General features: G+C 25.1%; 1 protein-coding gene across 1 annotated transcript; it reads left to right on the forward strand.

Annotated features, from left to right (window-relative positions):
- The first annotated feature begins 4,045 nt into the window (after nt 1-4,045).
- LOC109813519 (zinc finger protein STOP1 homolog) lies at nt 4,046-5,181 on the forward strand. Its single transcript, XM_020377716.3, has one exon. The coding sequence runs from the start codon at nt 4,159-4,161 to the stop codon at nt 5,056-5,058; it is 900 nt and encodes a 299-aa protein (XP_020233305.1). The 5' UTR covers nt 4,046-4,158; the 3' UTR covers nt 5,059-5,181.
- Nucleotides 5,182-12,908: the final 7,727 nt, after the last annotated feature.

Genomic DNA, 12,908 nt, shown 5'->3' on the forward strand with positions numbered 1-12,908 from the left:
TTTGACAAAATAATTTATTTAATAATAAAACTTTATATCATTATATTTATATGTACCAAAAAAAAATATCATTATATTTATAAAATAAATAAATAAAAACAAAAGGGTCATGACTTACACACAGTTCCATCCATTTATAATAGATTTGTTAACTTTCATAATAAATAGCTAAAAAGTTCATTCAATATATATAAAAATAAATTATCTAAAATGTTTATTATTTTTAATTAAACTATTATTAAGAGGTAATTCAGTTCGTTAAGTCACAAAAATTTATTGTTATAATGATTTTTAAGAAAATTATTGTAAAAATTAACAAATTTATTATATGAGTTAAATTATATTTTTAGTCTCTTTATAATATTAAATAATCCATAATTTTGCTGTTTTATTTTTAAATTCACGTATAATTTTAGTGTATAAGATCTAAAACTTTGGTTCTCTTATTAAATTTTCATCTAATTATTTTTAAAATCATAACATTAGTCATGATCTAACATTAAGTTGATGAAACAATTATTAGTATTTTATAATATTTAAATTAAATTACACTTTTAGTTATTGATTTTATCTCATTTTTACCTTATTTTATTATTTTTATGACATAAAAATAAGAACTAAAGATGAAAGTTAGTCTTAATATATTATTGAATTTTAATTATTATATGTCATCTTCTTAATGTTATATCATGATTAATGTTACAATTTTATTAATAAACAAATAGATATTTGACAAAGGATCAAAATTACAGATTTTATAAAATTAAAGGACTAAAATTATGAAATTAAAAAAAATAAAAATTACAAAATTGATATTATAATAGAATTAAACATATAATTTAACCTATTATATATAACAATTTGTTGCTGGATCAAATTTTAATTGTTTTAGAATATTAATGCATGTACACTATTTATTTTTAATATTCTTTTTGACAGCATTTTACTCTTAATATTAAAAATTATAAGATTCGATTTGCATAAAAGTCATAACAGAATGGACAAAAAATAGTAAAATACTGTCATTATACGTTTTTTCAGCTTTTTTCCTCGTAAAAAATCACAATTATTTTAGTAAAAATTATTTATATAAAAAAATAGAATGTCTGTTTAATCTTTTAAGAAAATTCATATTTTTAAAAAAAATACTTTTCTATTTATTTTGAGAAGCTATTTTGAGTGACTTCTAAAGACAAACAGATAGAACTCTTTTTACTCCAGGAACAAGTAGAAAAAAATTGATTAATCATTTAATAACTTTATAATTTAACTTTCCCATTTTTACTATAACTGTGACTTTTTATGTTTAAATAATAAAGCATTTTAATAATTTTGACAAAAACAACAAATTATATATATATACTTAAAATTATTTTTAAAAAACTTACACAAACATCCAAATTTTTGTTGACTCACAGTTAACTTTCTAACAAAATATTTAATTACATTACATAATAAGAATTTAAATCCAATTGTAATTTTTTTTCCAATTTCCTAATTCATTTAATTTAATTTTGTTATAATGCTTTTTTTTTTTTTAACTTTTAGAAAAAATAATTAAGTAAATATGCTACTACCCACAAGGGGACATTTAAGTCAAGAAAACAACTCACATTTTTTTTATGGGTAGGTCACGTAGGCCAAAGTCACGCGGACGGTATACAAAAATATCAAGATATCCATTTTAGTTTGAAAAAAAAGTGTATAAATGGAATCAATTTCTTCCTTCCACAATGGAATTTTTTTCTCAAATAATATTTTTTTAAAAGAAAATTACCAAAAAAATATCTATTACATATTATTTACCCAAATAGACTTATTTACTATTCACACTCAGAATTCGGTTTCCAGATAACCGAATTCTGAGTAGTGTTTAAATTTTTTTTTTTTTCGTTTTGGGTTCAGGAATGTGTCAATTTTATAACTGGAACGACCCATTCTGCTTGGAACGGCCCGTTCTGATCCATTTGTCATGTATATATTTTTTTATCCGGAACGGGCCGTTTTGATTGCAGAACGGCCCGTTCTAAATCTAATTTTCCTCTTTCTCAGAAACTAAAATGCAAAAAAAAAATTAATAATAATAACAATGTTCAGAACCGAATTCTAAGTGTGAACAGTAAAAATGTCTATTTGGATAAATAATGTGTAATAGATATTATTTTGGTAATTTTTTTTTTTAAAAATATTAATTGAGAAAAAAATTCTCCACAATGTTGACATCGAATATACAGGGAGCACTCTAAGTGTTGGTACTTATTTATATAAAAATAGTTAATAACAATTTTTATATAGATATTAAAAATAATAAAATTTTGTAATTATAACCTTATTATAAATACAAATAGATTGAGATCGAATCCAAATTTTCTTGTATTATATCTTTTCATGAGAACTTGTATTGGAAATAAATAAATATTATGTAATTTTACTAAAATACTTGAAGATATTATTAGTTGGTTCCGACTCTAGCATAGAGTCACGTCTTATTATAATCTAAACATTTCACTATAAAAGATAAATAAAAAATAGATTATTAATGTTATTGTCACTATCATCATCACCCCCACCACTATTACACCACATCTATTATAGTCATCACTACCACTTTCATTGATACTATTGTCATTGTTATCATTAATAATGTTGCAAAGTATTTAGTAGTGATAGTGATACCAGTAGTAGTGACATTGATGGTGATAGTGATAGTCTTAGAAGTTAAAATTTCCCTTTAATATTTCTTTAAACGATAAATTTCATGTCATACAAAACTAGTGCAACATAAAATGGTTATAACATAAGTGATTTTAATTGGTTATAAAAGTATCTCTAATGGTAATTCTTATAAGTAACTTATTAAGTTTCTCATTTTACTTTAAATAAGATCTACCATGTCACATCATTCTTAAACAACTAACACTATATTTTTATAAATTTTGCTCAAACGGTAAAATTTTATAAGCAACCCACACTTTAAACAATTAATTTAATACGTATAAAAATATTAAATATTAAAAACAAAGAAATTACATAACCATAAGAAATATATAATGATAATAGGTGACTAATTTTTTATTCATGGGAGATGAAGAGTTGATGATGGAGTTTATGATAGAATAACTAATTTTATGCTTTATTAGTTTTCATTAAAACTACATGTCAAATCATCTTAGATCCAATAATAGATGATGATAATAAATTATTAATAGGTTGAAAACAATTACTTACAATATTAACAAGTATTTAATAATATAATAAGTATGAAAATAAGAAGAAATTTAGTATTTTCTTGATTAAAAAGATCTCAAAGTCACGTATTTTTTTAATTCAAATGTAAAAAAACATGAAAAATCAAGAATTTAGTATGAAAATTAGGAAAAAAGTTTTTTAGACAAATGAAGATGAAAATTACTAGATCCTATTTAATTTTTTTTTTCAAGAAAGGTTCCTCCATTAACAAAGAAGAGTTAAATAATTTGGATAAATTTTTTTTACCCTTATATAATAACAATATATATATATATATATATATATATATATATATATATATATATATATATATATGAAATTTACACATAAATTTTTAGAAGTTGAGAACAATATTTAAAAAATTATCTACTATAATTAATTGAATGTGACACAGGTGGTCCTATCCTATAAATTCAACTCACAAAGAGCATTAAAACCTGGTTAATAAAAAAATGCACGAGGTAATAGCCTTAAATTATTATATTATACAATTGGAAGAATAACATGAAACATGTTATAACATTATATTATATTATATTATATTATATATACATGCACTTGGATAAAATTCATTAAACAATAAAATAGTAAAGAAAATTAATTGACATTAGCACGACTTTTTGTGCAAAAAATAATAGTCTAAAATACTAAAAACAAGTAAAAAAAAAAAAGGGTGTAAGACCAGTGTCTTTTGTGTGAATTGACAGAATGTAATGAACACGTGGTGCATGGACGACAAAAGCAAGAAGGCAGGGTATTTTCAAGTTTGTACAAAGAATGATAAGATGATAGCATATATAAGAGGCGTTAATGGGATGAATGTAGGCATGGAATTGAATTGAAGGCTTGAAGCACTGAGTCTGACTAGGCAGAGATTCTGTATTAAGTATTAATAAACCCAATAACCACATGCCAAAGGCAAACAAGAACAGCATCGAGTCATCCCTTCATGTTTCCCTTCGCAACCTCTCCCAACTCAGCACCCGAATCGATTCCCTTCAAACCTTCCTCTTCCAATCCATCCAATCCCGCACCCTCCTCACCCACCACCAAATCACCACAGTCTCCAACGAAATCCTCACCGCCATTCGCCACCTCATCACCAACGCCGCCGCCCTCACCGCCGCCGCCTCTCAAAACCTTCTCCCCCCAACCTCAGACTCTCCGAAACACAACAACAACAACAACAACAACAACAACAACAACATGGACAACGACGAAACCCTTGTCGTGGAGCTGGACGCGGTGGAGCTTCTCGCCAAGCACCTCCACTTCTGCGAGGTGTGCGGGAAGGGCTTCACGCGCGACGCCAACCTCCGCATGCACATGCGCGCGCACGGCGACGAGTTCAAGACGGCGGAAGCGTTGGCGAACGGGGCGCGTGGGGCGACGCGGTTCTCGTGCCCGTTCGAGGGGTGCAACAGGAACAGGAAGCACAAGAAGTTCAGGGCGCTGAAGTCGGTGTTCTGCCTGAGGAACCACTTCAAGAGGAGGCACTGCCCGAAGACGCTGCGGTGCGAGCGGTGCCTGAAGAAGAGCTTCGCGGTGGTCTCCGACCTGAGGAGCCACGCCAAGCAGTGCCGCGGAGAGGCCACGTGGAAGTGCTCGTGCGGAACCACGTTTTCCAGGAAGGACAAGTTGTTCGGACACGTGGCGCTGTTCGAGGGGCACGTGCCGATGCTTGAGCAGGAGAAGGCCAAGGAAAGCGATGAGGGCTTGCCCGAAGGGTTCTTTGATGGTTTGGATGATTTTGGCTTTGCTTCCATGCAAGACCAAACTTCCACTTGGGGCTTCCCACAATTAATTTAGATTGAAACTCTTTTCTAATCTTCATCTAAAGAGATAATTTGTTGCAAGTATTTCATGTACTTGTCAACAAAATAAAACTAATAAGTATTTAGTATATGAAGAGTAAAACATTTTTTTTTTTTACTTTATGTCATGAAATTTTCTAATTTTCAAAATAAGAGTTTAATTTTCATGTCGTCTAAAGAATTTTATAACACTAATTAAGTAAAAAGATGTTTTAAATGTAACTTTTAATGATAACTATTATAAAAAAATATTTGTAACACGTATTTTTAACATACACTATACGTCTATACGATTTATTATATAGATCTAAATAAACCTTCCATCTTTATAGATTTGTAAATATGTATTTTTATTTTTAAAAATTTTTATTATAAATTTAGTCTCTTAATTTTTAAAATTAATTAATATTAGTTTACTATAATATGTTATTTAAATTAAACAAAAAATATTGACAAGTGTCATGAATAATATTATATACAATAAGTCAGTCATGTAGAAAAGTAGTAATATTTAAAATTAAAACTAAAATTATTTTAATAGATTATAAATTAGTTAAAATATTGTTTTAATTTTTATAATTTTACTTATTTTATTTTTTTTAATTTATATTTTAAAATAAATATTTTTAATCTCTATAATTATTTTTATTGATCTTTTTAATCTTTATATTTTAAGATAATTTTATTTTAATTTCTATACATACTTTTAAAAAAAAAATTAGTCCCTATCAATATTTTCTTTTAATATTATCTTTTTTTATTGACGTGAAAACGATCTTTAATTTCATTAAAAAGTTTCAGAAACAAAAATCATAGGTGAGAGTTAAAAAAATGCACGAACATCGAGGGTTTACCTTGTATTTAATCTTTCTAGCTTTAATTACTCACATTTAATTCTCGAACATATATATGTTATGTTAATTATTTAAATTAAATTCTCTCCATAAAAGTCTAATCAATGATTAGCATAAATATAAGAAAGGTGTGAGTATCATTGATGTCATAAAGAAAAAATATATAAAATATTTAAATATAAATAAAATATATAAAAATGTTATTAAAGCAATGGGAGGTGCAGAATACATTCTGGGCTGGATGTATTATTCTCAACCTCATATTCGACACTTTTTCTATCCTACATTTATTGGTATTTCAAGTTATATATTTTTTTTCGTCCCTGGAGTATCTATTGTCAAGGCTCCAAGATTTAACGCGACTGCATATATAAGACAGGATTTGAACTTTTGATCTTACTTAAGTGTAGATCAACCCCTACTACTAAATCACGTGTTTGAAATTATATTTCAAGTTATATATTACTAGGTCAACTTTTAGTGTCAAGTAAAATTACACTTTTAATAATCTTTTATAAAATATAAATTTAATGTAATCATTATATTTAATAATATAACATTTATGATTATATATATTAAATTTCAATTGATTTAAACTTTATTTATATATATTTTGAATATAATCTTATATGTTAAAATAAAAGTGATGTGAAAGATTATCAAGTAATTTTAAAACTGTAATATTTTTTTATATATATTTAATTTAATTAATAATATAATCAAATATTGGTTAACTTTATATTCCTTAAAAAATTATCGAAATGCGTTGATAAACAAATTCATTTGTGATTTTGGATTGCGTTTGAATTGAGTCAATTGTTGTTGTTGCCATATATATCTGAAATCCATCAACCTGGCGGCGTTTCAATTAATTCCGAGGCTTAAGTTCCCCTCATTCAATGACTCCTGAAAAAATAAATTACTTCACTATATTGTTTGAGGTTAATATAGTGGTCAATAGAGTATAATTGGGAGATAGAAAGGAGTGGGGACGAATGAATTGATTTGGTCTGATTTGCATTTTGTTCGAATCCAAATCAATAAATATTGCAATCAGTTTATATTTTATAGATCAGATCAATTTTTTTCTTTCTTTTTAAATTATCAACTCCAACCAAACTAAATGTTAAGATTGGTTTGAATTAACTTATATTAAAAATAAGATATACAGATTAATTGGAAGTTAAATCTAGTATTACATGAAATCATATCTTATAATAATTTAAACTTTGTCATTTATCATAATAAAATGTGAGTGACGAATCTGGATGCATGATTATTGTTGACTAATAGTCGTGGTTAATGCAAGAAAAGTGACGGTAACAAAAGTGAGGGCCAGGAAGTGTTGTAGGGTTTATATAAAACGCGTTATGAATGTATGATGTATGATCTATGATGGTGTGCTGACAGCCACAAAATGGTATAGAACGCGCTACCAACTGTTACACGAAATCGAGGGCTAGCTTCCGCTGTCTGTCACCATTCGCAAATGCTACACAAATATATTATATATTATAAGAAACAAATACAACAAAAATCAACAACTTTGACATGTAAGCAATGGAGCAGAGATAGACAGTAATAGAATGAGCATTACCCGATCCAACTTCCAACTGCTAATGTGACCCCATCTTAGCTATTTGAACTTTCAAAGAAAATCCCCTATATTTTTAGAAACATCGCTCAACCCAATTTCATATATAACATTCTCTTACAAAAATAATAATAATAATTGTTATGTGTTAATATTAAAAATTTAGTAATTTTTTGTAACATAATATTATATTTATAATATAATTATTTATTTTAAAATATATTATAAATTATACTTTAATTTCAGTTTTGTGTTAGTTTTATTTTATAATTTAAATATATATAATGTTAAAATTAATTTCTTATTTTTAATTTATTATTTTTAATTTATTATATATATTTGTAGTATTAAAAATTTTATATATCTTTTAAAGGTATAAATATATATTATAATTATTTATTACAAGTTTTTTATATCTGCGATTAGTATTAAAGATGAAAATAAATTAAGTCACACTATATTTTATTATAATTTAGTTGGTTTGAACCTAACTTTCTTTAAAAATATATATCTAAGTATAACTTATTTATCTATCATAGACATTTTTTAAATATTTGGGTAGAACTACAATCATAAAGACTTATTTTATAATAATTTAACACTATTAAAAATATAAAAATTAATATGTTAAATTTTATAAAAATAAAGTTTAATTTATTTATGATATAAATATGTTTTTAATATCTAATATATTTTTTTAGATGATAATTTATTTTAAAATATATCTTATAATAACAATTCTAAATGGAACATAAATCTTCTGATTTTTCTTATTTTGAATTTTTTAATCAATGTATACAATTTTACTATTTTGATTTTTTCAATCAACGTATACAATAAATAAAAAATACAAATATATGTGTATACATGTATATATATAATATAGGGAGTTATAATTATACCGGTGTAACTTTTACTAAGTATTATGCCGCTCAATAACTTTATATTAAATGTGAATTTTGTAAATCCAACCGTTAAATTGAAAGTTCATATCACTTTATACGTGTATATCAAATTTTGTTAAAATTGAACAACAACTGGAACGTAATCAAAGTGTTCATATTTTAGTGTATTTTGAAATGAATATATTACATCTATTTTGTTTTATAAAAATGAAGTATCAAACCATCTTGGATTAATATAAAGTTTTGTATATATAATCTATAAGAGATATGAACTTTCAATCTAACAGTTGGATTTACCAAATTCACATTTAATATAAAGTTATTGAGTGGTGTAATACTTAGTAAAAGTCACATTTAATATATATATATATATATATATATATATATATATATACACACACACACACATATATATATATATATATATATATATATATATATATATATATGAGGGGGGCTATAATTACAATGGTGTAAATTTTACTAAGTGTTACACAGCTCAATAACTTTATATTAAATGTGAATTTTGTAAATTCAACCGTTAAATTGAAAATCTTTTACTCTTAAATCATATATACAAAATGTTATATTAATTGAAGATGATTTCTTATATAAAAAAATTAAATCTGTCGGAAAATTTATATTTTCGATGAGAAAATTTTTGTAGGAAAAGCTATATTATTGATAGAATATTTCAGACAAATTTATATTTGTCGAAAATGTAAGAACTGGTTTTAAATTTGATATAAAAATATTATAATATAATTAGATAAGATTTTAAGTTAGTATTTTATTAATGGTTGATAATTAAAAAATAAAACAAGGATAAATACATTTTTTGAATTTTATATGTTTGATTTAAGATAACTTACAAAATAACTCTTGGTAAAGTTATTCTGCTCAATAACTCATGGTGTGTGTTGAATTTCATCGATCCAATTAATTGTTAAATTAAAAGTTATTAAATTTTACTAATAATTAATATAAAAAAATAATTAGTTTTGGAATAAATTATTTTCTAATTAACAATATAATTGAAACATTAATTATTTTAAATTATTTAACTAAAATCTTATTGACAATTTACTATATGATCTTAATATTTTTGTATAACTAATATCTGATTTTAAATTTGATATGAGAATATTATATATAATTAGATAAGATTTTAAGTTAGTATTTTATTAAAAGTTAATAATTAGAAGAAAAAAAAGGATAAATACATTTTTTGAATTTTATGTTTGATTTAAGGTAAATAAATATATTAAATTAATTAATAATTTATTTAAAATATTAAAATTTAATTTATAAGTATGTAATAAATAAATATTTATAATTTTATAAATTATATTATCATTATAAATTATAAAATTAAATAATTTAAATTATAATTTTAAATAGAAATAAATAAATGTTAATTATAAAAGTAAGTACATATAAATAAAGAATAATTAAATATATTATTATTATTATTATTATTCGTAATATAAAATTATTATATATTATTATTATAGTACAAATATGAGATTGTATATTTGAGGATGACTTAAATGAATTAATTTGTACGTTATACTGACAACATACATATACATTTTGGTAGCTTCCTCATCAGAACTTCACAGTTAAGCGTGCTTAGCCTGGAGTAGTACAGGGATGGGTGACATTTTAGGAAGTCTCCTAGAAATTGCACAAGTAAAGATAAAACACGTTAAATAGTGAAATATTGTGAAATATAACTCTTAAGAGGCCAAATATGAAGGTTGTTACATTAATAAATTTATTAAAATTAAAAAAAAAATATAATTTTCGACGGAAAATTCTGTCGGAAAATTATCAGAAATTTTCGACGAAATTTTTTAACAAAAAATCTGTCGGAAATTTTCGTCAGAAAAAATTATTTCCAACAAATTTTTTTTTCTGACGCCACTTTTTCCGTCGGATTAAAATCCGTCAGAAAAAGAAAATTTCATAAAAAATTTATCTGTTTCTGTCAAAAATTTCCGTCGAAAATCAGCATTTTTCTTGTAATTTCTTATTAAATCGAATTTGAACTTTAAAAAATATTTAAACAAAAGTTCACGTCGAGTATGAATAAGGATAAATCCAATTCAATCTGATTTATACTCACTCCTAGACACTAATCCTATATACCATCTATCTTGGGAGTTGTGAAATAAATACTTATTTATCCTTTATTAATTATTTACATGAATATCAATCAAGTAAATTAATACATATAAATTGGATTAATATTTGTGGATATTTATAGATATTATTAAAAATTAAAAAAAAAACAAATAGCAATTATACTAATCAATTATTCATTTAAAATATATTAATTAACCAATCCAAGTAAAACATAAAATAATGGCTATATTTAATAATATATCAAAATAACTGAAATCTATTAACACACTAGTGAAAACCCTTTAATTTAAGTAACTAACTTGTATATATATATATGAATATATGATGATATTTAAGTATAATTTTACATACCACCATACTTTTTCTAATGATGAGTTGAGATAATATACATTAATTTAAGTTTGAATCTTATTGTAATTATTATAATTTTTATTTATTGAAACAAAATAATATATGATTTTATAATAATCAATACTAATACTATGACATCCTTCCCTCACATATTAAAATAAATAAATAAAACCATTTAAATTACTCATATCATAGGTGCTTGTTTTAACTACCCAAATTTCAATCTATTATGGAAGTTACTTAGCAAGTACAAATATTTTTTCATTAGGAAAGTAATTAGCTCAAATTGAATTAAATTGCTATAAAAGTGATTTTCTATTTTTTTTTAATTATTTAACATAACTCAATACTCATCAATAAACTAGCTTAAATTATTAGTTAAGCTAAAACCAATTTTATATCATTAATCATAAAACTAAAATATAATTTATTTATTTATATAAATTTTAGTTCTATATAATGAGTATGTAGTTTGTGCGATGTAAGTGTTAAAAACTAGTTATTAATAATTTGAAGTTAATGAAGAAGATAAAGAATTTTACAAATAAAACTTTTGTTTCACAAATAACTTTAAATCATTAAATATATATATATAGTGGTATAAGAAAGCAACCCCCTTTTTAAAAAATGTCATATATAATATACGGTATCACTTCCAAGACGATGTTATCTGACTTGATAAACAATATACTTGTGAGCTTGTATATATAATAGCTTTAGAAATTCAGACTTCCGTATTCAATTATTCTCAATGGTAACAGTGTTACACTCTCGAGATATTCATGATAGCTACTTCTATATCTCCAACTCATCAACTTTCAGTTGTCAAATTCACCTTTGAAGAATAGTCGGTAGATGTAAATTTGAGGTCAGGAATGGAGCTTAATCTGCACCCTCAATCATCCATACATGTCATGTGATTTATCAGCAAAATCAAACTTGAAAACTTGACCTCATACCACTTGAAAACGTGCAATGTATTCATGGCACAAAATGATGCTCTGCCTCTATGTTAAACGGTCTTTATCTATATAAATATATTGTCGTACGTGCAAACAACAAAAACAATTCAACATCTTTGGGCAATCGGAGGCACAACATATGTACTTAACAAACAAGAACAATTTAATTTGTTTCTAGTGCAGTGACAATGTTGGTTTCCTTAGAGGCTTTGGCGATGGCAGGCGCGAGTAATGTTCAATATGCTATGGATATTGAAGAATGGGAAAGCAGAGATTCGGAGCAGAATCCACCACCCCATTTGCTGGCTGAAGAATACTACAATGAAGAATATGTCGTCACCTTCAGAAATAATCATCAAGAAAAGCTAGATAGGACTAAGGAAAGGAAGAAACCAAAATGCAAGAGCTCAATAAAAACAAGGATGAGAGCACTTGTAAGATCATGCATGTTCATGAGTGATATATGCAGACGTGGTTCACGTCCTAATAGGTAGAAACATTAATAATTTGAGGTATATGTTTGTTGCCAACAAATATGACACTAGGAACGAGTCCAATTATATACGTTGCAGCATCATCATCGGGGACCCAAAAAGTTATGGTAAGTAAAGGCTACAAATGCTAAAATGTGCCAGAACTACCTACTGATACTAGCTATTCTGCAGGATAATTTAGAGACATGTCCCTTTTGAGAAATGGAAACGAATGACAGACTTCTTTTTCATTGGCAACTTCAAGTACTGATTCTTGTATTTAAATAATGATTTTGTTCATTCTTAGTTTCTATCTCAGGGATAAGCAGGTAGGCTGGCAGAGGTGAAATTTCTACTAAAGATCGATATAATTAAAGGATTAAATCTATACATGATCGGTATATTGTTTTCTGATCAAAATTGAAAATCCATTCAATAATACATATAATTTAAAAGATCTTATTGTCTTCGGAAAAATAAGAGATCTTATTAAATATTAAAACGTATTACCGAAATAAAAAAATAACAATTAGAGAAAAATATTGTCTTTAAAAAGTA

The sequence above is a fragment of the Cajanus cajan genome, chromosome 2 (assembly GCF_000230855.2).
Source record: "Cajanus cajan strain Asha chromosome 2, NIPB_CcT2T_4, whole genome shotgun sequence".
Lineage (NCBI taxonomy): Eukaryota > Viridiplantae > Streptophyta > Magnoliopsida > Fabales > Fabaceae > Cajanus > Cajanus cajan.